Below are 26,066 nucleotides of genomic sequence, written 5' to 3'. Positions count from 1 at the left end.
AGAGGAAGACAAAAGAGAAGAAGGCAGGAACTGAGAGTGAGAGTGAGAAAGTATGGGAGAGAGTCACTGAATGAGAGTGTGAAAAATACCGAAGAGACTAACCGACGACGGTGAGAGAGAAAGTCACACACACACAAAGAGGAGTCAGTGTGAGTGTTAAGGGCACAGGGCTTTTTTTTATGTGAGACCGAGAGACCGTTGCTGTGGTAAGCGAAGAGAGAAAAGGGAAGGGAAGAGAAAGAAAAAGGGAAGGGAAGGGAAAGAAAAAGAAGAAGGGAGAAGTGAGAAGAGGGAAGAGGGAAAAAGAAACTATAGTGAGAGGTGTAGAGACGAGGGTGTGTTCGGAAAGAAACAAAGAGGAAGAGTCAGTTAGTGTTAGTGAGAGAGTAGTTAGTTTAAGTGAGAGCTATTTCACTTATCTAGTCCTAGCACCCCGATCTAAAAATAGACAAAAATCATTCAATTTTGCAGTAATAGAAAGATTAAACAGCTATAATCCATATGTAAAATATGTGAGGTTGCAATCACCAAGTAACCTCTTTACTATGAAATGAGGTTAAGCTATCGCTTAATGCTTACAGGTTAATTAACAAAAAAAAACTCTTGCCATGTAACAGCTTGCTCCAAAACAGGTGGAGGAGAAGGAAGCTGCCAGCTACCAACGAATGAATGTACAGCAGCTTTGTTATTAGATCAATGATTTCTTTCATTGAAGTTACTGAAGTTAGGGACTGAAGTTACTGAAGTTAGGGACTGAAGTTTATAGAAATTGAATCAATTCCTGCCACTGGTTTTAATGTATGAACCAATTCCGGACATTAGTTTGAATAAGAAAGGAAAGCACGGGATAATATCATTTTGTATGTAATCATTTCTATATGTGATCATTTATGTATGTGATCATTTCTCATTTTTGTATGTCCTCATGATTATCAGTGAGAGTGTGAATTCGTGAGTGTGAGATTGAGAACGGAAGAATGAGAATGTGACAGTTTCTACAGTTTTTATTCGTATTGGTTGCTAACGAGCATGATATACTGATTTTTGTGGGCTTCTATTGACATGGGGAAACTGGATGTAGTATAATTGTTGTTTCCCGGAGAACTACTCATTCCATGAATTATTGCCTTCACCTTCTACTGGCCTTGTCTCTCTGGTTACTGGTTATCGCTACAGTGAGAGCTCGGCTTCGATGTTTTTTTCCTCGGTCCAAAAGATCAAAAGTGGCTGCGAAAAGCAAGCCGCAGAACGAGAGATTCCGAGGAACAAAAAGATGCGCTAGATGTGCTAGATGTGCTAGATGTGCTAGATGTGCTAGATGTGCTTTTAATAGTGGAGGTGGGTAGGTAACTGCAGTTAGAAGTTGTCAGAGTAGGAATGGGTTTGTGAAGCGTCGTATCGAGTATACTCACAGGTGGAATCTGAAAGAAAGAAAATGAGAGAACAGCCAGAAAAGAAGAGATCATGGTATAGTATATACTGAGCACAATTAAAGAAGCTAGAATTAGACCACCAACTTTACCGGAGGATAGGACAGTCACAACTAGTACAGAAACGAAGTGAGCTTAACCTAGAAAATGTATGCAAGCATTTTGCACCCAGGGCAGAATCAGCCTAAACAAGAGAATTCCAGTTCAAGCTACCCACCAGACCTCATCTTGAAAGAGGGACATATCAAGAATGGGTTAAATGTTGATCAGAGCCAGCTTATTAGAAGAAAGTGTATTTTCTCTCCAAACTGCAATACAGCTAGCTATTACTTGCACCAGAAGTCATCAGTCCCATAAATGATCTACTAAAACAATACTTCCTGTCCTATTTCCTACAGTCTTCTACACTCTTCCCTATATGTTATCATATATTTACTGTACAGAATAGATATTTTTTGCAGCTATATGTTTATAAACGTGGTTCCTTTATACATATTCATGGCAATGGTTCCGAAGAACTGCTCAACTTGTTCAAGTGTAAGTACACATCTGTACCGTATCCCTCCATGGAGATCAACTTCAAGTCACCCCCGAAATACTGTGCGTACAAACGTGAGATGGGTAATCCATACCCAAATCCAGCCATTGGTGCCTTAAACGAGGTTTGGTTATACTCTTGGTCCAAGATTGGCGTCTCGCTTACTGTAGTGTATAAATAAGTCCAGATGAGTGGGACCTCGCTCCTAGCAATTCCTCCACCCTCATCACTAATTTTAATGGCGATATCCTCAGCGCCTTCCAGGATAATTACTTTTATTGGTGGGAACTTTAAGTCATTGAGATCAATATCCTCCTTTTTCAACTTTGGATCTTCTTCAATCATTTGTTGCTTAAGCCTGGGTGTGTGGAACTCAATGGTTGCACGAAGCGAGTTCTTGAGTGTTTCAAAGAGCATATGAATCAAATGACCAGGAACATACATGAAATTGATGTCATTCAGTGGTGCAATAAGTTGAATTTCTGGGGCTTCAAATAATCCGTAGTACTCTTCACAAATGTATTTTGCAGTTTCGATGGCATCTTCTGCAATTTCTCCAACGTTACAGTCGGTGCAGATGACACCGACATAGTTTGCTTTATGCTTGGAACCGTTAGCATTTGCTCCGTTAAGGAAGGAGTTGATACGCTGCTTTGTTGGCGATGCCTGTGCCATGTTTAAGGCGATATGTTGCCCAATAAGCATACGTATTCCTATGCGTGACATGTAGAAACGGTCAAGGAAAGTCTGAATTTGAGAATTTACGTAGACAGTGCTATGTTCATGCTTCCATTCTTGAACACCTTGGGCCATGGTAGCTACAGTGGCATCGTGGCGTTTCTTGATCTTTAGTAAAGCATCACAAACGAGTTTATTGTAGTCGTAGACTTCTTTCGGCCACACAATATTGATTGGACAAGACGTATAATATGTCATGCCAAACGTAGGCGATTCTGATCTTGAACGACTCAGAGACGAAGATGAGTGTGAGTATAACGGTGAAATTGTTTGATGCTCGTTGGCCTCATGATGGTGATGACGTACGACAATTCCGTCGTCTGAATAAAAGTTGTTTAGAGCTGGGTTCGTTGCGTCGTTGGTAGATATAGGGTCCTTTGCTACGGGGATGTCGTCGATGTTGGCACTGCTGACCGGAGTTACGCCGTTCTTGTCTTCGTAATTAGCCGAAACCTGCTTCGTAGTTGAGTAGAGCAATTTTCTTAAACTTGGCAGAACCTCGGGTTTGGGCAAGTCCGTCAACTCCTGGAATGACTGGGCGTACCAGTTTTTGACCTTGATGGTGGAAGGCATTTCACTTAACCCCAACGGAGCGTTCTCCAAGTCCTTGACCTTGAGTGCGAGTCTGATGGGTAACTCCTCGACAATGAATTGGGAAGCAAGGAAAATGGATCCTGGACTGGGGTTGGGTCCAAACTGGACCATTTGCCGGAGTGACACCGATGTTTGTTTGTATGCGGCGTATCTGAGGATCTTGTCCCGCAATAGCGAGGTTAGTTCCCAGCTGGTACCCATTTTTTGGCTAGTATGAGACGGAGAAAGATGGGATCGCTGGGAAAAGAGAGCAAATCAGGAGCACTATGGAGACTGATGGTGGGGCCGATGGTGATATACCTGGCTGAAAACTACGAAAACTACCGACTCTGGCCCAAATGGCGATAAAGAGTCATGAATGTTACTGGTAACAATATCCCCCAGATTCACTGAGCGCCTAAACTATGGGGTTGTCAAATGGGCGAGATGTGCACGTGCAAATGGTACGGGCACGTAGAGGGTGGGTGGGAGAGAGAGAAGAGGGCAGTTGGAGACAGTAGAGGTGGAGTGGTGGAGGTGGTGGAGTAGAGGTGGAGTAGAGGTGGTGAGAGGAGTGGTGGGTGAGAGAGGTGGTGGCAGTAGCAGTAGGAGGAGGAGGACGAGGTGGTGGGTGGTGGCAGTAGGCAGTAGTAGTAGTAGTAGTAGTAGTGTAGTAATGTGATGAAAAGTAATAAATGTAGAATACGATTTGGGTGAAAGTTAGTGGTGGGTGGAAGTTACTGAATTGGACACTCGGTATATATATACATATATATCAATATATATATCAATGCTTTAATACCCCTATTGATGCTTGGATGGAGTTTTAACGGTAAACCGAAAAGTTGGAATGGGTGAGAAAAATGGCTGCGATTAGACGAATAGACAGTTTGGATACAATTGACAAAGGCTGCGGTTTATTCAAAAGATTAATGCAAAAATTACAGGTCGGGGTCTATATATTTGTATATATACCATTAGAAATAGCTTGTATAATCTGAATAGTTTAATTCGTATAACAATGCCTGGAATATGTGGTATGTTGGAATATACAATCAAATGTGGACTTTAACTGCAAATTTCTCTCTTACCACAGTCCCATAATCAGTCCAATTTAAACAACCGCCCCAACATTATTACTCAATTGGACTCTGACCCCAGAATATTATTCTACAATATCCTTCAATTGTAATTGGCACAGAAACTCTCCTAGCTAATCCGATTGTTCTACTCCACAAAAACAGTCGTCTGTATGTTCCATAACCACCCCAAGGCAGTCTTCGGCTTGTTCAACCGCTTCTCTTGTCCGAATTGAGATTGTACGCCCTTAATCGTCCATTAACACAATTGCCACATACTGTTATCGTGGTTTAGACTTCCATTGATTTGCTCGGATTAAACGAATTGTGGACCGATCCTCCAGTGGTTCCGTTCTTTTCCTTATGACTCCCAGTTCTTAGCTGTCATACCACTGGTAGTTCCTCACTACACACAGCGACTGCGAATTCGCAGTCGCACCATTTTCTTATCCTCCCGCTTGTCCTGAATACTGCAAAATAGTTCCGGGTTGAAGGATTTCCACATCCAGCGACAACGAGCCTGTATCAGGTTCCGGTGGTCCTAATTTTCTGGATAAGGTTATTGTAGTGGATTGTAGTCAGGAGAAACAGCATCTGGTGGAAAATGCTATGATTGGTACACAGACAGTTCATATGAAAGTGCCAGTTGGAAGCCGTGTTTCCGATCCACAGCAACCGCAGTGTTAACCCGTGGCCAGCTTTGGATTTCTGCCATAGCCATGGCTGTTGACGTACTGTGATCTGCAGACCCTGAAAGTCACTGATAGCAATGGCCTCGGTAGAATTCCACAGCCCTACGCCAGTCAATCGACCCAGAAGAACATCCCTAACGCAACAGCGAAGTGACCATCTCCCTCATTCTCATGCCATCACTTGCGTAACTGACGTCGCCGCAGAAAATTTTGTCACGGAGACTACCACTTCCGAGGAAATCACCCACACCGCAGTACCTTGTACAAAGTAACACACCATGCGCTCGTGACCACTTCCACCATTACGCACTCTCCATTGCGTTCATCCGGGCCTGTTTGTGACACCTGGTGGTCTCCGATCAGCCTCCGGAACGTCGCACAAAGCCGATATTTGAGTCATACGATTGCACAAGATCGTACTCCGGGTAGACGGAGTCTGGGGTAGAGCAAAATTTCAGAGGATGGATGAATCATAGTCACAAAATATTCGAGATCGTAGATGTGAAAATTTTAGATATAAAAGGGGAATGGAATGTCCTTCTATGGAGCCGGTGTTTGGTTTGAAATATCATTACAACACTATATTTCGAGATTTATATATTTCTCATTAAATTCTACGCTACTAATACCCCATCAACACATCTAACTTATTTCACAATGTCTATGACCAGAAAGTTCTTAAACATCTCCTCCTACAAGACCGCTTCCAGATGCTGGATACCAATCCAATCCCACAACTTGAGACAATTCTCCTCCAAGCAGAGATGCGTCAACTTTAACAACTTGTCTGAGACCAACCTTGTCTCTAACGATGACATTCTTTCCACCACTGGCTCCACCATGGTCTCTGCCATTGCCAGTGAAGTCGAGTACGAGACTTTCGAGCCAACCATTCACTCTTCCGAAGAAGTGTTGACTGCAGCTCCAGTGAACAAGGCCTGATTTTCAGTATTCTTCAGAGAAAACTTGCTGCTGGTCCGGTGAGGCTTTAGCACATAGTGCTTAATTTTGTATTCTGTTCATAGAATATCTATTCAGTGTGCCCTAGGGGTACTACATATGGTCATGGGTTATGGTTTGTAACGAAAAGCTTGTATTTTGCTGTATCTAATAAAAAACATTATTGCATATATAAAACTGGATTCATTGTAGAATGTAGAATAATAATTAGTAGCTCTAAAAGTATGAAAGTATAGCACCACTGTCTTCACGTTACCACTGTCTTCACGTTACTACCACTCACGTTACTACATCTTGCGAATATTGACTCACTATATTTTCTAGTGCACTATCGCATCTCGGACTCTTCATAAACGTGGATGCGCATAATAATGTTCCTGAATAAAAATTTTTCATCTACTTATACATAGTATCTAATCGGAGTTCTACATAATTCTATAAATCTCCATTTGTCCATGCAAACAACAAGTTACCTTATCTAGTAAAGACCGTCCAGGTCGTTTATCTGACCTGCGTGGGTTTAATCTCCTCATCTCTTCTCCACAGTTGATCTGCAATCCATGCATACCTTCTCCATCTAATCTGCTGAACTATACACTCTTAGTCTTCACTCATACACTCCCACCACTTGGTAGCTAACCACTGCACCCCGGACTATGACATAATGATTGGTTCCCCGTCTTCCCCGTTCTTCTCCCCTTTCCAGTTCCTGGTTTTCATTGTAGTTGCAAAAACCCTTTGTGCGTTTGCTAGTGGCCATGTGGTCATCTAAATCTCGTATCCAAAGACATCAGGACGTCTATGTTCTAATAATGGCATGTTCTTACGAATCCCCTCTAATTTCTCATAGTCAAGGTCTGCCCAAACGAGTTCGTAGTAGTCCCCTTCTTCATCAGCCGCAAGTTCATCAGTGTATTTTTTACCCCGGCCGATGACAGCACCCCACGGATCGATAATCAATGATTCTCCATAGCTAACCCGCTTCTTAACTTCTTCCCCTGCTTCTGGTTCCTTGTCTGCATAAATATCGTGTTCACCACATTGAGCAGCCATCACGACAAAGCACTGTGAGTCGACAGCCCGGGCTCTACCAAGCAACTCCCAGTGTGCTTCTCCGGTCTTCGTGGTGAACGCCGAAGGATAGGTAATAATACTGGCGCCTAACTTACGTAACCTAAGAGCGAGTTCTGGGAACCGAATATCATAACAGATAGCAAGACCCACCAGGAACTTTCCAACAGGTATAGGATCTTCTATCTTGTTTCCAGGCTCGACTGATTTCAGTTCCTGAAGTATAGGGCCATTTTTGATGTTCACATCAAAAAGATGTACTTTCTGATACCTACAAATCACTTCACCTTGTGAGTTCAACCAAATTTGGTTATTTTGAACTCTTTTATCGGCTCTTTCCGTTGGTTCATGGATGCCAATAGCGACGTAGAAATCAGACAACTTCAATTGACGCAATTCGTTTTGGATAACACTGACAAATTGAGAATGGGTTGTTTGGGCCAATTCATATGAGTGTTGGGCATTACGCGAAATGTAATCACTAGCTTCGGGAAGAAAGAGGACTGTGACCTGATTTTTCACGGCTTGGTGGATCAATTTGTTGATGACACGGGCATTGTGGGACAAATTGGAGGATGAACAAAGCTGTCCTACTGCCACTCTTAAGGTATTGGATAGCGACATGGTCCGGCAATTGAAGTTATTATCGAAGAAATTGTAAAGTTGTAGCTACTGGTTAACCAAAACTAGAGATAGGAATATGAAAAATAAGACTTCTATCCTAAATACTAAAACGAAACGACTAAAGACTGGAAGTACTCTGAAAGATAGACACCGATTACTAATTAAACTTACCTACAAGTTGTTAAGTTCCACTTGTCTTTACGCTCTTTGTACGAGTAAATCGACTACAATTGACAGAACAATTATCAATACAACCATCAACTACTCTCTTTCCGTCCAATGTTAGTCGATTCCATGTCTTTGCTGACTTATCATTTAGCCACAGCTGATGTCATAATTAACGAATCAGGCTGGTGTACTGCATACTTCTTCTTGCCATGATAAGCCTAACGGTGGGTGGTGATCTATGTTATGTTGCTTTATTTATAGAGATAGAGAGATAGAAATCGAGATGGAGATATAGATAGAGATAGAGAGACAATTCCATTCAAGAGAGGGATGGCATTGTGCTGATATTTTACTAGATAATTTGGGGTCACAACTATAGAAAAAGGGTGGAATTCAAGGTATCTTCCGATTTGAAAGAATGCCTGTAGGAATCAATGGCGGAGAACTCTCTGGATGCCATATGATACGTTAGCTAGAGCATGAATATACCACATACAAATACAAGAAACAGTTGGCAGTAGAAAATATACTAAACTCTAGAGTAAAAACGTAGTGTCCAAAAAAGAAGAGAGTTACTTATAGTGGTATCATTGCAGAATTCGTATTGTGAATCCCTCCAACAACCATGAAATTCTAGAAACGTTTAGAGGTCAGAGAAGTGCACCCCTTGCTTAAAATAACATCCCTTGGTCCAAAAATATGGATTTTCTTCTGATGAATTTCTCGTCCATATGGTAAGGCATGCAGCGGCGTTCATAACCAATCTAAGTAATCTTTGATTTCAAATACGGTATCAACAAATGATAGTACTAACCAATGCTAGATGAAAAATGTCCAGTTTTGGTGAATTGTCTCCAATGATTCCCCTTTTCATGAAGGCAGTGCTCAATCGAGGGCCACAGCAGTCCATAGAGGTTGCCAATTTCAGAACTGGAATAAAAGTAAAGAACCCAAAAACTTGTTCACTATCCTCTGGTTTTCTATGATCGGATTAACTTGGTTCAATTTCTCTGCCATGCTTATTCTAATAAGTCAAAAAGAAAAATGCATAGAAACCGGGAACCAAGTGACCCACAAAAACAACAACAAGGAGACATAGGATACGAAGTTCAGGGGTAAATGAGGGGAGCACTCATAGGCAAAATAGCCATAGTATAATCATCACTATGAATCTAGATAACCCCCCTTCCATAGAAGAATTAACTTTCTTGCTGAAGTGTTCCTTATTTGATTCATTAGTATCATACTAAGTTGTTGCAGTATGTAGGATTTTACTAGCAACATGAATGATTATTATACAAGTTATTATACAATCTTCACACATTAATGGTGTGGCCCACGTCCGTCAGAAAGTTCCAGCCCATGTGTGAATTACAAAATTAAACGGTCCTAGGCTCAGGAACGTCATGTAGCAAATTTTTACCATGTGTAAACCGGAAGAACTTGCTACCCCTAAAGGACTGCAAGGTCGCCAACCACTCTGTTTCTGAGATTGAATATTTTCACCTCCAACAAAAATGGCTGTAATATTACATTCCTTCCTTTTTTCTTACAAAATTGTTATCTATAATCCCTCTCACAAGTTCACCTCTGGGCAAAAAGAAAAGAAAGCTATTCCTGATATGGAATCTCATACTTTAAACCTACTATAGATACGATATCATACAACTTTCCTCTACACCGTAAAAATTAGCAATGGCAGCATTATCTAAAAACTAGCGATAAGAAGAGTGTGTCATCCTGCAGAGAAAAGGAGGGGATTGTAGCAAAATCAATCAAAATACACTATAGTGAAGCACAATGCGATGGGCTCATATCTTCTGTGAGTATTCACAGATAATAAGATAAGACGTGAAACGTAAAGTTCGGTCCAGACATCGAAAATGGAATCTCATCCTGTAGCAGTAAAATAATAACAGAAAACGAGATCATAACGATTTCACCCCAAGTGAATACACTATACTACGTCTGTACTACACTACACATGTCAGGGTGTCACATCCCCTCCAATTGTGTTGCTGACGACATCAATGGTGCCAGAGTTCGTTGGCCCATGGCAATATTCACAACATTGTCCCTAGGAAAGAGGAGACCCGAGGAGGCCAGTTCGTTCCAGCCCAGCAAAGCAAAGCACAGATACTCCTCCTCGTCTCAAAGAATGCTCCAGAATGTTGTTGATGGCAAAAGAGGAGTATTTTGTCGTATAGATAGCAATAGGAGTCAAACTACCCTAGCCACTCGTTTACCTGCCCCTACAAAAAAAGAGGAGATCTTAGCGACACCAGCAAATTTCATAGGGAAAGAGGAGAGATTCTCACCGCGCTCGGATTTACTCCATCAGCCCCTTCCAAAGAAAGTGAAATAACTGCAAATGGCAGTGGAAAGACGCTCACGTGACAAAAGAGGAGAAATGTTTCTGGACAACATTAATACTACAGCCAGAAGCAGGTGTATATTTGTTGTGGCATAGGTGTTTTGTATGGTGATGATGTTGTCGAAACCGACAGAAATAGAGAAGAGGGGACCACGCGTCGAATGCAAATTGAACAAAGTCTGGAAGAATTGGAACCTGAGGAAGGTAAAGAAGGTGAAGGAAGCAACAAACTGAAGGGTGGCACCGCGCTAAAAATGGCAATTCCGGAACCAAATAATAATAATATTACCAAAAAGGACTGAAAAAGCCCTGTGGATTCACTTCTGTTCTAGACTTTGTGATGCCAGGCAACGGTTTTCTGTCGATGGAATGGAACAATTGCTGGAAAAACAGCGGCAGGAAAAGAGGGGATTTCCTATCGCATTTGGGGGGTTCCAAAATTTTTTTTTTTCACTGTGATCCGATGGGAGAGGATAAGAGCCACGGCAGGAAGCAAAAGCAATGGGCTCGATTCTTAGATCAGAGGGGCGGCACAGACTCGGGATCGCGCCCCAATGGCATCTCATGTGCCAACAAGAAAGACTCTTGTGCTAGCCAAGGCTAAGGAGGTATAATCTGCCCATTGACGGTGTACTCATCGATTAATGCTTACAATTGACTCATACCCCCAAACCCGTACCCATGCCGCAAAATAAAAAACATCGCAAAGAGGAGACTTTCCACCCCCCCAAGGAGGGGAGAATTATATACACATCTTCTTCCCTAAATTCTATACCCATCATCGCAATTACAGCCCATGGCTACACCGTCTATGGAACCATGTCTCCTCTCTCATTCTCCCCCCTCCTTCATCTTTTCCTGCACCCGGTTTGTTGGCATACTCAACACTCATCCAACAGCGTCTTCTATACACGATTTGACTCTGTATGCACTAAATGGTCCCAATCGGTTACCATTTTTCCTGCTGACACGCACTAACATTGACTAATCTTTGCAGTGTTCCCAGTGACTCTCACTGTGTGTCACTACTATGTACTGTGTACTGTGCACTGTGCACTTTCCACTTTGCACTGTGTAGCTATACGATAGTGCAAGCGCTGGCAGTAAACGATAACAGCAAAACAGAAAAAAAGGAGGCGTATTTTCCTCTGAGTCTTTTTTTAGGTGCGAAAAAAATACCCCTCTTCTGTGGTTGCAGTATATATATATATAGAGACAGATCGAGATATGAGACTCTGGCGGTTAGAAATGTTTTATTAGTATAGTGTTATTGGAATTGTTATCGTTTCATAGTGATAGAATTGGATCATCATAATAATAACAATACTAATAACAATATTAATAGTACTATCTTACATAACAATACTTACAAACTACAGCATAATCTTAACCAACCATTACAGATCTATTCCATAATCTACAAATATCCATAATGTTCAAGTCCTACATTCGCAGCATTAGCAGCAGTTTAATGAGATCGTCTCCAGTGACATCTACCGGTTTGAAGCCATCTACCTCAATAACAATCTACCACAACACGAATTCGTTACTTTCAAATTCATTGCTCTCCAAGTTGAACAACTACTCGGAGTTGCCATGTACCTTACACAAGTACAAGGACTCTAAGTCCAACCAGGTCACATACAACACCACCATAACTAGCAACAGAGCCAAGTTTAACGTGGATCTCAAGTTGAACCAACAATTGTCGCAGCAGGACTTCGACTTCATGGTTGAAGAGTGCGTTGACATCCACCCAGACAATAGATCTATTTTGATCCAGTTGTTGTTGAACGACTCCTCTAACCAGAAGTCCAAGTTGTTGAAGAACTTCGATCTTCATGATCAACAGGTCAACTTCGACGCTGTCAAGCACAACACCAAGAAGTTCCCAATCATCATTGACTACACTAACAAGTTAATCGCTAACGATGAAACTTCTTTCGATAGAATAATGTCTAACTACATCTCTTGCGGAATCCAAAACTTCCTGCAATCCAAGCCTGTTCGTTTTGTTGAGGAAGTGAACTCAAACAATTCCGGTAATTATTTGACGTTCAAGAACCAACAACCACAACAACAGTCACAACCACAGCAGCAACAGAATCCATTGAACCACAACTTAATTCACCCACACATTGCTGAATTTGCTGATTTATTTTAAGGGAATCACAAATTAACATTACAGAACAACATTCATCATTATGATATACTAATACATTGGGGTCGGTTTAATAATTTTTTTAATTTTTTTTTCTTTATCTTTCTTTATAGATTAATTAACACCTGAAAGATTTGCATGAGTTTTAGGTGTAGGCTATTGTAGTTCTTCTTGAAGCGCTGGACCATATCATGACATCATCGATAGCACACATCTCTAAGCATCGACTAATTTTGAAGAACAGGGGCGGCATTGATCTGGATAATTGGAGACAAATTGATAGCGCCCTATACAAAAAGATCTATTACGTATTTTTATATGCCAAGGGTGACAAAAATGAACACTAATCGCTTATTGAATCACATAGTGTGTAGAACTAATTCGTACATTATTCATTACCACAATCTAAACTTTATCATAATACGTAGGTAAAAATCACTAAATTCCCATTCTCTTGATGACATACTTCTGGGCAATAACTCCAAAACTCAAGTCCAAACCTTGCTTAATCCAGTCTCTTATCCACTCACGAGGGTCAATGTCACTATCACTAAACTGCTCTAATCCCTCGCCATCTAACCACTTGGCCCATCTCAATGGGAATGGCTGTGTCTTGGTGATGATGGTAATATTATTGGTGATATCCTTTAAGATAACAGTAAAAGAGAATGAGTCGGCGTTATTAGATTCAATCAAAATAGCCTTATCTTCGTCATCAGAAGGCGTGGATTTCTCACTGTCGTCAGTCTCAACACTGGTGGTTATAGGCTGAATAGAAATAAACACGTTGGACTTATTAATCTGCTTGATAGCGTCTTCTTCTGTATGTTCCTTGACCTGGTCCTCTTCTTCTTTATGTCTTACTGGCTCGCTTTCTTTCATGATCTTCAAGTAGTTCTTAATGGCACTTTCCAAGTTAGCAAAGCACAACTTCTCGCCGTCAATTACTTTTCCGTAGAACATGTTCAATTTTACGGAGTCGTCGCTGCTCTTGTGGTTAATATCGTTAACGGTGACTCTGATGCCACCTTCCACTTGTCCCATGACGGCATTGAAGTTGTTAGCAATCAACTTTGTTACATATTGCAAGTTATAAAGGTCGTAGACAACCAAAATGTTAAGCAATTCGTCATCGTCGTCAATCAACCCTTGTTTAATCTGTTGACTCATGTTGAGAACGATTGAATTGAGTCTTCCAGCAAGATCGGATGTCACGTTTGTGTTCTCCTGTTGGAATTTCTGTCTTTGCTGGTTTAACTGGTTTGTGGTATTGCTTGCTATTTGATATGTTGTTTCTCCAATGGTCTGGGCGTTGGAGGCAATTGTTCCCCAAAGTGAAGACACCTTAGTGCTTCCCTCTGTAGACCACCAACTAGTGATTGAGCTTAAAGGATCGATTTCCAATTCCTCATTGGCATTGAGAACATCGCCATTAGCGTCAACTTGGGAACCCGTGGTATCGCCAGTTTCGTTACTGTCTTTGCTTGTATCATTAGAGTCGGTAGCTGCATCCTTATCGTTGGAGTCTAGCTTTTTCTTTGGTTCAAACTTGGCCTTTGAGGGGCTTGTTGAAGCTGGACCTGTTTTAGTTTTCTTTTCGTGTTGTGCCAATTCGTCCAAGAACTCTAAGAAGTCTTCGTCTTTGCCAGTTGATGCTGCTGATTCTGATTCTTCGTTGATATCGGAGACGTTGGCGTCTTTCTGCTTGGATGGTTTCGGAGTGCCTGATTTTGAGTCTGGCAATGAGTTGATGAAGTCGAGCACGTCTTCAGCCTCGGTGGTAGGAGGAGCCATTTTGTGGGAAGAATGTGAGTTGTATGGATGAATTGAGTTGGTGTGTGTTATATGTTATGTGGTATATGATATATGCTATATGCTATATGATACGAATATACACTATAATATAACTGTATGGAATCTCTTCTGAATGTGACGTGTAGTCGTAAATAACTGACACTTCAAACAAAACACGGAGAGAGAGAGAGGAGTGAGCGTGTAAATTCTTTTTTCGGAGGAGGTGGGAAGAAAGTGACTGTTAGTGTGTGATTTGTAGGGAGAATGTGTTGTATGTTAGTGAGGATGTGACAGCAAGGATTAGTGAGGATGTGACTGTAAGGATTAGTGAGGATGTGTTAGTGAGAATTTGATATGTTAGTAAGGATGTGTTAGTGACAATATGTGAGTGAATGTTGTAGTGAATGTTGTAGTGAGGATGCGATAGTGTGTTAGTGGGATGCGAGAGCAAGAACATGTTTCTGCCAATATGTTAGTGAGATGTTAGCTACTACATGTCAGCTACAATATGTTGGTGAGGATGTGAGAATGAGAATATGTTAATATATTTAGTAAGGCTGATTTGTTAGTGAGATTGATTTGTTAGTGAGGATGTGTTAGTGAAGGTATCAAGAACTTTCTGTGACAGTCTTCTACGAGTTTTCTATGACAGTCTTCTACGAGTTTTCTTTCTATGAGTAGCTTTCTGTGGAAGGGTTCCTTGAGATACTTTCTTAGTAGGTGGGATAGGTGTAGTCTGTATATGTTCTTTTAGAAGGTAAGGACTGGCCTGTGCTGTATTTTGTGAGATAGTGATTGAGTGTTACAAGCAGAGATTTACGAAGCTTAGCGAGAACCAGTCAAAGTAGAGAGAAATAGAGAATATAGTGCTCCTTGAGAGAATAGATTTTGTAGAATACAAGTATTAAGGCATGGTAATGGCCTCAATGGAAATTGGGAGGACCAGTGCAATACCGCCTCCTGTGGTTCCAGACTTCTACACATATCACCTATTCTTTAGTACTATTCTACCAAAAAGAATCGCTGTTAGAGTACAGAATGGAAGATGATAGTAAAGTAGTCCATCGACAAGGATTTCACGGTGAGACATGTCAGGGTGAGTTTCTACAGTTAGCTATTAATGCATCTGTTTGGAAGTTCCGGATTCGTATTTCAATCCTTAAGCCTTGGGTTGGTGCGAGGCTTTCATAGAGATTGAAAGGCTATGTATTTTGGTTCTTATAGTTTTGCAATTTTTACAATGTTTTTTATGCTTGACTGGATGTCGAGTTGGAAATACTGGGTATATTGTGTTTGAAATAGTGATAATAAGCAGAAATGCCAGGGCTGGAAATTTTGAAACCCATTCTTTTATTTCTAGGGACATCTTTTTTGCAACAATTGACGCTCTCACAGTATGCTTAGGTATTGGAAGTACATAGGTACCAGTAAGCACGTCAAGCAGTTAAATCGAAGAAATTTTCCGGTTGAATACAAGAAATTCCATTGGATTCCTTGTCATTAATCAACGAACGATATAGAAAGTATATATAGATATGTAGAGTATTACAAAACACACAATCCGTATGGTGGTGACTGATAATTTGATAAGAAGATTCGGTAAAGAATAAGCAAGATACGTATTTTTGGATTTCTTTGTAGAAGTCTTTTATCATAATGGTTGTTTCTATGTCTATGAAGCTTTGGGTACTGTCTTTGGTTTTGTGGCTTGTTAGGTACAGCTGAAGTTGTAAGTGGATTAATGTCACATTTACAAAGCACATACAGAAAATGTTACTGACTACAGTCAACCATAATTTCGATGGTTATCATTCCGTATACTGGTAGTATACTCAAATCTTTCTTACCATCACTGTTCTGTCGTAAATCACGCCCTCGATATATTCCATTAATATACCATTCCACATACACCATCAACATACACCTTCAAGATACACCATCCACATACATTAATACAAATTTATTTACATAACTAGCTCATTTAAAAGAGACTTCCAGTGACTTCCACCTCTATAAATTACATGACACATGTATACCACTTCTAAGCAGCAATTCTTTCCCTTCTCCCCCAGACTCCTTCATAAATAGTAAAGATTCAATACCTTCTTCATCAATACTCTCTTCTTCACACCAACTTTTCCTCGCCCTAACTCCCTTCCCTCCCCCTTCACCCCTGTCAATATCCTAATACTCTCAGGTTTTTTTGCTATTTTTTTTATATCTACCTTCTAACTAACTAAACAAAGTAGACAAATAAGAGAAACACATTATGGAAGTGATCAGTACAGAGAGAAACACTGGGATTACAACTCCCTGCCAAAACCCTTGGGGCCAGTTATTGTGAAGGTGCAAAAAATCATTCGCAGTCGCATTCTCATTCCCATTAGCCGCCATGGGGTTTGAAAAAAGAATAATTATTGGATGATTGTGAATGGAAGATGGAGAAGAGAAGAAGAGAAGAGAAGAAGAGAAGAGAAGATAAAAGTATAAGGAATAGTAAGTAACAGTACCTTTATACGAGAAAGATAAAGAAATTATAATAGTGAGTGTAGTATATTGCTAGTTTGTTGCCAGTTTATTGCCAGTTTATTGCCAGTTTATTGTAGTTCATTTAGTCGTTTAGTTCATTAGATCATTGTAAGTAACATTCTCGTTTGCTTGAAAAGAACACTGGCTATTCACAAGAAATACCAAAAGAAACAGAGATAACCAGATTAAAACACTTTTACAATGCATCCTCAGTTAGACAAGAATAGATTTGATACCTGCGGTAAGTTGATGGACGCTCTTGAAGAGTGCCATCGCCAGGAGTTCATCAAACAGTGCTTGGGTATGTGCAACTTCGAAAAGGACGAGCTCACCAAGTGCTTACACTACACAAGAACTCAGGACGCCAACAACAGAATCAGAGAAACCCGTGAAAGAAACAAGATATTGGAAATGAAGAGAAAGCAACGTGAAGAAGAAACCTACGGTAAAAACGGATACTTGAAGAAGATGATAGAAAAGGAGGCAGAAGCCAAGTTGAAGATGCAGCAGAATAAGGATAATTAGGTGGACAGGACGAGCAAATCTTTATTAACCCGTTAATTAAAGTTACTGGCTCAGGAGAAGTTGCTGGCTTGAAGCTCTTTTCGTGAAAGGACCTTTTAATTCATGAAGAATGCTTTGTTGATCTGCAATCTTCTTTCGACAGTTGTTCAATCCAATATAGCTGGTTCTTTTACCATCGCTCAAAACAAACATCATACATAGGTTAGGATAGGAATTATGAAATTATCATTGTACATAGATCAATATAGGCATATTATAAAGAAAACCAGTAAATAACCCTATTCCTCGTATTCGAAGAAAATCCAACTACAAGTCCAACCAGCATTCAAACACTTCAAACATTTCATAACTCTCTTTTCTACACTTGACTTCTCTCTTTCATTCTAATAATCATGCATTAAAACTAATCTTGACGAGTTCTCAACGTTCTCTTGACTACCTTATCCTTGGTAACAACATATACAACAGCACCCCAACCAGATAAAGCATCTCTATCCACGGCATTCAACAAAGCCTGACTGATGGTCTCAAACAAATCTTCAGGCTCTAAGTTAGGCTCGTAGAGCGATTCACACATACCATACAATTGGTCCGTAGCGGTACCACTTACAATGAAATCTTTGGCAAAATCGATACATCCAATCAAGTCAAATCCACAGATAAATGACTTCGACGTCTTGGAATCCAATCCAGCTACAATTGGGCCAACAAAGTATGGTCCGAATCTCTTCTCGTATAATGTCGAACTGACCAAATTGGCTAAAGTTTGCGGTTCGATCTGTCTTTCTTCTCGTAATTTGTATAAGTTATTTTTGAAACGGAAAGTTTCCGATAAAGTGGTTACATCTGTGGCCAATCCAGTCAATCCTAAGAACGTCTTGTCTCCGAATTGGAAGATCTTCTCGAAGTTATTGGAAATACCAAGTGATTGATTACCCAAACGTAAATCACAGGCTATGGCTATACAGTCTTTTCCTACCATGGCAACGGCGGAACCACCATTCATTGAACTAGGGTCTGACATGATGTAATGGTAATATTATTATGGCTTTTTCGTGGTTTGTGATAGTTCAACTGTTACTATTGAATCACTGTATAATCTTTAAGTTCTTCAAGTAAATCACCGAGATATTGATGAATAATTTTGATTTTTTCTTGCTGAAAACTACAATTGGATCTTCGGCACTACTCTAGATGCTCGAATGATAGATATATTGTACAAAAGAACACCAATTGACCGTTTGCATTCATCTTTCAAGTGTACTGTTCTTAACTTTGGTGGCGTACATAGTTAAGAATGGAGTCGTTGAAAGGTCGTGTGTTATGACTAAAGTTTGCAAAGTGAGCACGGACAATGTGCAGGATATATTTTATTGCGGTGTGGATGTAAGTAATAAGTGCAATCTTCTGGTTTTGTGTTCTGTGAATTTTGCGGCAATGAAGGGGCTGGGAGGGAGGGAAAGAGGAGGGAGAGATGATTTGTAGAAAGATGATAGAGAGAGAGAGATGTCTTAGAGGGAGTGATGTGATATCTAAGAGGGAGAGTGAAGGACATGATCTAGAGGGCGTTAATTTATACGATCCAAGTCCATTTACATTGCACACTGCATCATCGTTGTACTGCCAGAGAGTATTAAAAAGAATAGGCTTTTTATCCAAATGACACACAGTTGAGGAAAAGGATAGGTTGCAACAAGCTTTGGCTGAGAGAATGTTGGATTGAGAGAACCTTGGGTTGAAAGAATGCAGGGGAAAACATACACGAGTAGTGGTGGTGTGAATCTGTTATTTAAGACTGTAATAGAGGAATACCTTTGAAGATATGTCTTGGGGGGGGGGGGGGGGGGGGGGGGGAATTGAGTAGGGTTTGTTAAAAATCCGTGAGAAATAACCCGTGATAAGTGGATCATATCATGACATTGTATCATTTCGTATAAGCCATAAGAAGACTCGCTTACCACAAATCGAGATTTGCGTAGGCAACGATCTTCTATCCAACGATAGAACTGTTAAAAAGAAGAGACGATGAGGAAAGCGTTGTTGTTAAAGATTATCTCTGGAAATGATAACATCGCGTCTGGTCTAGTGAATTTATATAATAGAAAGCCATCTTAACCGAACTCGAAGAAATCTTAAAACACACACGCGAACAACCCTCTCTTAATACCTTGGCAATCGGTTAAGCACACCCCAAAGCTCTTAAGCTCTTATCGCAACAGTCAAGTGACATTAAGGTACTTCAGATTAGAATGTCAAATCTGAAAAATTCTCTTCTTCTCGTGTTCTGTCGAATTAGAACAGATATTAAAATAATTTTTCATCTCATTCCTTGTCTTTATCCACATCCTCATTTGACAAGGCAATTATCTTTCCATAAAAAGGCATGGCGAGACTTTATGTTAAGGGTCTTGGATTTGCAGTCATTTCTGCATTTCATTAGACTTTCGCAGAGAAAGGTTAACCGAGGATAACTTCCTCGGTGATATAGCGTCATTCCAACAAATCTTGGCTAACGGTAATTTAAATCGAAATGTCAAGCAATGTGCCTTCATTTCTCCAAACCCAACTAGCCACCTTACTAAAAATCATAAATTATCTACATTGACGGGTCGCTATGAGGTCTTTGTTGGTTAGCTGCACCGTACATCAACGTATGCTCAAGTTTGCATACGAATTCTCTGCCTTTCAAGAACGCGATTGTTGAATGTTTGTTCAAGTGGAATGGTTCTCTATCTATATTCTATTCATCTAGATGATCATTTACCAGTTTCTGGGCCAGTTGGTTCGGTTTTCGCAACCCGTGGATATGAATAATCCATCTGGACCTTGGAAACTGTCTTTCCTTTAATTCCACCTATTAAATACCAAACAACATTATTTTTACCAAATCTCGCGTGTCTCGCTTTGTACCTTTCGTAGCCCCTAGTGATGCCCCTGCTGTTTTCCTCCTGCTCTTGCTCGTACTCCTTCAAAATGATCTAATCCCCTTAGCTGTCACTCACTGTAATTGCCATAACCACGGAACCACGCGACTGGTGCCTTACAGGCGACATTTTCAAGGGTGCTGCAATGTCGCACCTAGGACCCTTCCTATTCCAAAGTTATTGCATGTGCAGCCGTTGAAAAGAATGTAGTCTGGCATGCAGAAAAAAGCTTATTGTTCCCAGGGTATTGACCCAAACAGGGCAAATTAAGAGGAAGTTTTTTCATCACTACAATGAAGGGTATTTGACGTGTCCCTGATTTGAAGGGGGGATTTCGTAGATTCTTGGGTCATCTTCAATGTACGAAGTATCTGAAATGCGTGTCCCACAGCCAAGGAAAGACCTGTTCTCACGGGGACCTGAAAACCATGTAAAGCAGTCCCGATGCGAAGGGTGTTTCCACTGACATGTATGTTAATTAATAAAATATTTATTATATCATTAAGGTTATCATATGATTAGGTTGACAAGGAATCTTAATTATAATTTTTTTTGGATTACCAATGGGTGGGTTATACGGGACAAAATAAGTCCGTTCAGTATCAGTCCAGCCTGAAACTATCATTGGAAGAACCCCTCTCGTCAAAGCGCTTGTCTTTTACGGTGTCTTTCTCGTTCTGCTTTCTCCTTTTCCTTACTCTGAAAATACGTATTCGGATGCCTCTCGGGATTATTTTTACCTTCATCCCAGTCCGAATTCCAGTTATCTCTAGTTCCAGAAAACTCCAGAACCTACTGTTTTGACATGCATGACTTCTGCATAACATCGGCCAATTCCATATATCATCTTCGGAGAGAATGCAAAATTTTTAATAAAATTAATTCCATGAGGTATGGTAGCGCATTCCGGGTTAGCATTTCCATATGATACAGAGAGATGGGGTGTTTTCTAGAATTGGGTGATAATGGCATATAATGGGGCATCCATAAACAGATAAAGTAGACAAAACTGGGCCCTTCTTCCAAGCATATGCACCATTACCAAGTTACTACGTAAATCAAAGTCACTAAACAAATAAATACATTAAAACATACAGGCGAAGGGGTATACATAGATAAAAGACTTAATACACAGTTTAGGAAATAATAACGGCGGTTGGCATCTCAGTAGCTCTGATAGCCAACATTGGCTCTTTCATCATGGTTGCAGAAGCAAACGACTCTGTAGACATGTTTGGAGTTTCCACCTTTGTCTCCAACTCTTCAGGTTCGTCTTCTTCCTTGATTGTGTCTGTGCTGAAAGTACGGGATCTCTCCAGTTTAGCTTCGTCTCTGTTCGAGTTAGCAGTTTGCATCAATTGGTTGATAGGACTTTCGTTATCCTTGAAGTTAGCCAAAGTGAAAGTCTTTGGGGATTTTACCAATGGAAAAGGTCTTCCATCCTCCAATTCCTGGCAGAACTGTTGGTGAGTGATAGTGGTCAAGTTTTGGATTGACTTAGAAGATTGGAATGTAGGGATGATCTTGCCAATGTCTTTCATGTTGAAGAATAACTTCTTGATTTCGTACTTGACTAATCTAGTCAAGTCGTCATCATCCTTGCCAGAAGGACTGTTCTCTTCATCATAGACAATGTCTTCATCGTCCAACGTAGCCTCGAACCTGTCTTGTTCTTCTAAGTCGAATCTCAATTGTAAACCGAAACCTAAGATGATCAAGTAGTTCTTGTACTTGTTCAACTCCATCTTGTATTCCTCCAACTTAGCGTCGAAGTTGTGAATGACCTTAGAATAGTTAGAACCACCATATTGCTTTTGTGGCAATCCTTGGATGAACTTTTGCTTCATTTGCTTGAACTCAGCATCCAATTTCTTAGTGTGGTCGTAGTACTTCAATGTCTTAACGAATTGCTTCATCATACCCAAGTGATTAGCTTCGTTGTCTAATTCATCAACAACGATATAGTTAGAAAGGTAAACACCTCTGACAACGGGTTCCCATTTCTGAATGTGCTTAGCTCTCTTGAATTGATCTCTATGAGCAATTAAGGAGTCCAAGTTAGTCCAACCGTATTCGATGGAGGAGACACTCTCTTCCAAAGTTGGGATGGCTGTTATCTTGGATGCCCAGAAGTTACATGTGTTGACGAATTCCAAGGCGATCTCCTTGGTTCCGGACTCGAACATGAACTTCTTTGCTGGCTTCTTGGAAATCTTAGGAAAGTTCAAAGACCACATATAGGTCTTCTTACCAACGGAAGATCCAGAGGCTGGAGAAATGACGGCTTTTTCCAATTGAGCGAATGTGGAACACAAGTTATAGTTACCGATTTTAGCTGCGTTCTTCAACCAATTACCGTCCCCAATTTCTTCGTCGTCATTCTCCTCCTCGAAGTCATCAAATTCAGTGATAGTCATCAACTGCTGTTGTCTCTTCTGCTTGATCTTGCGCAATCTTTGTTGGTGCTTCTTGATTATCTTAGGGTCGAATGAATATAACGATAATTCACCCTTAGAAACAACAACGAAGTTCTCAACAAATTTGTTAGGATTCAAGAGAGTACTAGATGTGCCGACTGCAGCGGATGCAGCCTTGTTACTGTTTTGGTTGGAGTTTCTGCTGAAGAAGGAGAAGAATCCACGGTGACCACCACTGCCAGATGTAGAGGCAGTAGAGGCAGCAGAAGAGATTGGAGGAGCAATTTCTTGAGTGGTGTCTTGTTGATCGTTGTTGTAAACCTTCAACTTCAATAAACCTTCCTTTAAGTATGGAGAACCCAGTAACTCCAAGGTCAAATCGTACTGATCCTGGTAGTCATCAATGTTAAAGTTCTCCAAGTTCTGTTGCTGCTCGAAGTCATCGTGCAAGCCTTGGAAGTCGATTCTGTTAATGTTCTGAGTGTCAATAGACAACATGGAAACATTGTCATCACCGAAGATGGAGTTGGTAGACTCACGAGAAACAATGGAAGTACGGGAAGCTCTTTTGGTTAAAGAGTGAGCAACGTTACCATTGTTCCGTAAGTGGTCCATTGATTGGCGGTTTCTCAAGGTCATGTTGGTTGATCTTGACATTTGAGAGTATTGAGATGGGTTACCGTTCTTGTATAACTTTTGTTGGTCAGACATCAAAGCTCTTGTGAAACCAACACGTGCATTCTTGTTGCCATCACGGTTGGCAAGTGGGTTACCAGCAGTGTATTGAGAGACAGCAGAAGTGGCAGTGGCCATTCTCTTCATGACCAAAGATGTGCGACGGTTTGAAGATGTGTCTGTAGACCAAATAGAAGAGTTACTTGGTTGTCTTGAAAGTTGGGGAATCTCGGCACTGGCAAAGTGCAAGTCCTCCATGTTCTCTGGGTGGAGAACGTTGCTCATAGATCTTGGGGAGCTAAGAAGAGATGGAGACTTCTGATATTGTTGTTGTTGTGGTGGAAGAGGAGGAAGTTCAGATCTCTTGCTCAAGCTTCTAGCCAGAGCAGCTTGACGGACGTAACGACGGTGTTCGTATACTTCCTCATCCATAGGATTAGCCTGCTTCAAGTGTAATTCCTGTCTGGCCAAGTCGTCGTAGAAGTTACTCAACTCTTGCTCGATTGTAATTCTTTGCTTGATGGAGAGTTTCTTCAGTGTGGATGGGTTCTGCTGCATGAATGTAGAGAATGTGTTCTTAATGAAGTCGGCCTGCGAGATTTTCGACTTTCTGCTCAACTCAGAGTTGTGTAAGGCGGTGTTGAGGAGAATCAACGAGTACATGATAATGTAGATTTGCTCGAAGTTTCTGGTGCAGAAAATGTTGGTTGGGTGTTGTTTCAAGTAGGACTTGGTGAACGACGAGAGAATACGGTCGATTTCCTGGGATTCTCCCTTCAAGTACAACTTGGAACAGAGGTTACGAGTAGACTTCAAGAGATTCTCGTCCCAACTGAACAAATCCATATAGTGAGTTCTGATCTTAGCGCTTTCCTCGTCGCTAGCAGCAAGAAACTGGGTATATTCCTCGGGCTGGATCGACACAAAGTCTTCCTGGTATAGTTTTATAGCGATATCACGGTATTCATCATCATCTTGCAACACGATGTTGTCCAACACTCCTGATGAGCTTTTACGCGATTGGGTCTCAATCACATCGACAACGTTGCTGGCAGAAGGGTTCAAGGTGATGTTTCCGTTGGACGACGACGTCGAAGCGGATCTTGGCTTGGAGATGCCCGACACCAACGTCACCGAACTGTCCGATTTGGAGGTGTGGTTACCTGAGTTTGCAACTGAGTTCATGGCGGGAGCCGAGGGAGCAGAGATCTTGTCGTCTGAGCCGGCCATGGTAGCTTTGTGGGGGTAAGGTTGGTGCATTTCGACCTTTTCGGCCTTGAAGTATATGGACGCTGGGCTGGTTGGAGGTGTGATAGAAGCTGCCAGGTTGGTAGACAGAGCCACTGTGAAAGAAGTATGGGTATTTAAGTTAGAGACAGCCGAAACCATGGAATGTACTGTTTCTGGAGACGACATTATGGCAGATGGATGGTGCAGGAGCGAGTCTGGGTATTTGGATAGGAGAGGGATTTTATTTCAATAAAATTTCTGGCAGGGGGCCAAGAAGGTGGGACAAAATTTGGTAACAAAGAAAAGGGTATTTGTATGGCCAATGTTTGTAAAAAAAAACCTGAGAAAATGGGGAATTGGATGGGTAGACTATGTGATTTGGGTAGTTTGGGAGGAAAATACGCAAAAAAATAGTAAGTTTGGTGGTTTGGTATGGGTGGTTTTTATGGTGAGGATTGGTGAGGAACCGTTGGCAGTTGGTTTTTGGCCGTAGTAGATGTAAGCTGGAGCAGTAGTAGAGGTAATATTAATAATTAATAATTAATATTAAATATTATGTTACCGTTGGTAGTTAGTGGAAGCGAGGCAATAAGGTGAGCAGCGCTAGTGTATCCTGATTACACGGGCCAAAAAATGATAAGTTAGACGATTACTCTGCAAACGACCAACAGCAAAGACGTGGAAGAAAGAGACGAGGCCGGTTCATTATATACGAACGATATGGGGATATGGGGTGTGAAAAGAACTACAGATGCACCATCAGGAGTCAAGCGCCTTTTGGGAATGCCTGGAAGAAGACTAAGACAGTGGGATATTTTGGGAGTGTGTTTAACTGTTTAGGTGGAATATATGACTGTGCCCAGTAATAGATTCACAATTCGAGGAAGAGAGATACAGATGGGTATGCCCCGAAGCAGCGCAACCTTCGGGCTCGGTTCCTTGGATTGGCCATACGTACGTCGGCGACAGGCGAACATGGATGTTTTAGGAATTTCTGAATTAGTTTGGGAATATTATTTTTCTCGGTTGGGGGATTACATAGGGTCCCAGGAGGATGTTTGGGATTTTAGACGTGCGGTAGCAATTGTGTGTTTCACAGCTAAAAGTTTATTCCAAGGCAACAGTCCATCAAAAATCGCATTCAACGAAGAGGGCGTTACCTGGTTGGGTTAAACAACTTGTAATTCCAGGGGTACGAAACAGGACAACTGCGACCTATTGCCTTTGGCTCACACTGCCTCAGGTAGGGCTCTACCTCATGAACTTGACCCTGAGGTCTCCTTCCTGGCCGGTGTTAGAACGAGGCCCCCCTGGCAAGGGAGTATCTTCAGCGACCACGCAGAAGTTAATACACCGCGCCTATGCTAGTGAACATGCCCTGCGATGGCGATGAGCGTTTATTTTGCAACCCAGACCGGTCATCCAAAGTCCAAAAACGGAGGATTCCACGATGCAAACAACAGTGAATTACATGACTGTTTGCTGTCTATGTTAGGGGTTCTTTGCTCAGAGAGACTACTACCCTGCAAATCCTTTTGCGATTTCTGCTTTCATGCCTACGCTG

At 41.2% G+C, this 26,066-nt stretch overlaps 8 protein-coding genes across 8 annotated transcripts; 3 read left to right on the top strand and 5 right to left on the bottom strand. All coding sequences in view use genetic code 12, as the record gives it.

Annotated features, from left to right (window-relative positions):
* Positions 1-1,852: 1,852 nt before the first annotated feature.
* Positions 1,853-3,644, bottom strand: PDK2 (protein kinase). Its single transcript, XM_064917748.1, has one exon. It carries the CDS (start codon positions 3,499-3,501, stop codon positions 1,927-1,929), a length of 1,575 nt encoding a protein of 524 aa, XP_064772450.1. The 5' UTR covers positions 3,502-3,644; the 3' UTR covers positions 1,853-1,926.
* Positions 3,645-5,576: 1,932 nt separating this feature from the next.
* On the top strand, positions 5,577-6,182 carry RJT20DRAFT_130466 (uncharacterized protein). The gene has a single exon (XM_064917747.1). It carries the CDS (start codon positions 5,708-5,710, stop codon positions 5,990-5,992), a length of 285 nt encoding a protein of 94 aa, XP_064772449.1. The 5' UTR covers positions 5,577-5,707; the 3' UTR covers positions 5,993-6,182.
* Positions 6,183-6,778: 596 nt separating this feature from the next.
* Positions 6,779-7,705, bottom strand: NIT2 (putative hydrolase; the record flags this gene model as incomplete). Its single annotated transcript, XM_064921760.1, has 1 exon — positions 6,779-7,705. The coding sequence occupies one exon, from the start codon at positions 7,703-7,705 to the stop codon at positions 6,779-6,781; it is 927 nt and encodes a 308-aa protein (XP_064772448.1).
* Positions 7,706-11,474: 3,769 nt separating this feature from the next.
* Positions 11,475-12,770, top strand: RJT20DRAFT_58135 (uncharacterized protein). The gene has a single exon (XM_064920813.1). The coding sequence runs from the start codon at positions 11,680-11,682 to the stop codon at positions 12,409-12,411; it is 732 nt and encodes a 243-aa protein (XP_064772447.1). The 5' UTR covers positions 11,475-11,679; the 3' UTR covers positions 12,412-12,770.
* A 1-nt stretch (position 12,771) lies between these two features.
* On the bottom strand, positions 12,772-14,323 carry RJT20DRAFT_58149 (uncharacterized protein). The gene has a single exon (XM_064920814.1). The coding sequence runs from the start codon at positions 14,200-14,202 to the stop codon at positions 12,847-12,849; it is 1,356 nt and encodes a 451-aa protein (XP_064772446.1). The 5' UTR covers positions 14,203-14,323; the 3' UTR covers positions 12,772-12,846.
* A 2,326-nt stretch (positions 14,324-16,649) lies between these two features.
* Positions 16,650-17,519, top strand: RJT20DRAFT_156905 (uncharacterized protein). Its single transcript, XM_064919139.1, has one exon. The coding sequence runs from the start codon at positions 16,933-16,935 to the stop codon at positions 17,254-17,256; it is 324 nt and encodes a 107-aa protein (XP_064772445.1). The 5' UTR covers positions 16,650-16,932; the 3' UTR covers positions 17,257-17,519.
* A 2-nt stretch (positions 17,520-17,521) lies between these two features.
* Positions 17,522-18,377, bottom strand: PUP3 (proteasome core particle subunit beta 3). The gene has a single exon (XM_064917746.1). It carries the CDS (start codon positions 18,278-18,280, stop codon positions 17,660-17,662), a length of 621 nt encoding a protein of 206 aa, XP_064772444.1. The 5' UTR covers positions 18,281-18,377; the 3' UTR covers positions 17,522-17,659.
* Positions 18,378-21,161: 2,784 nt separating this feature from the next.
* On the bottom strand, positions 21,162-25,019 carry RJT20DRAFT_58075 (Arf family guanine nucleotide exchange factor). The gene has a single exon (XM_064920812.1). The coding sequence runs from the start codon at positions 24,686-24,688 to the stop codon at positions 21,317-21,319; it is 3,372 nt and encodes a 1,123-aa protein (XP_064772443.1). The 5' UTR covers positions 24,689-25,019; the 3' UTR covers positions 21,162-21,316.
* Positions 25,020-26,066: the final 1,047 nt, after the last annotated feature.

Source organism: Scheffersomyces xylosifermentans, assembly GCF_036884685.1.
Source record: "Scheffersomyces xylosifermentans strain CBS 12540 chromosome Unknown RJT20scaffold_7, whole genome shotgun sequence".
Classification (NCBI taxonomy): domain Eukaryota; kingdom Fungi; phylum Ascomycota; class Pichiomycetes; order Serinales; family Debaryomycetaceae; genus Scheffersomyces; species Scheffersomyces xylosifermentans.
This window is presented reverse-complemented; position numbering and strand designations above follow the sequence as displayed.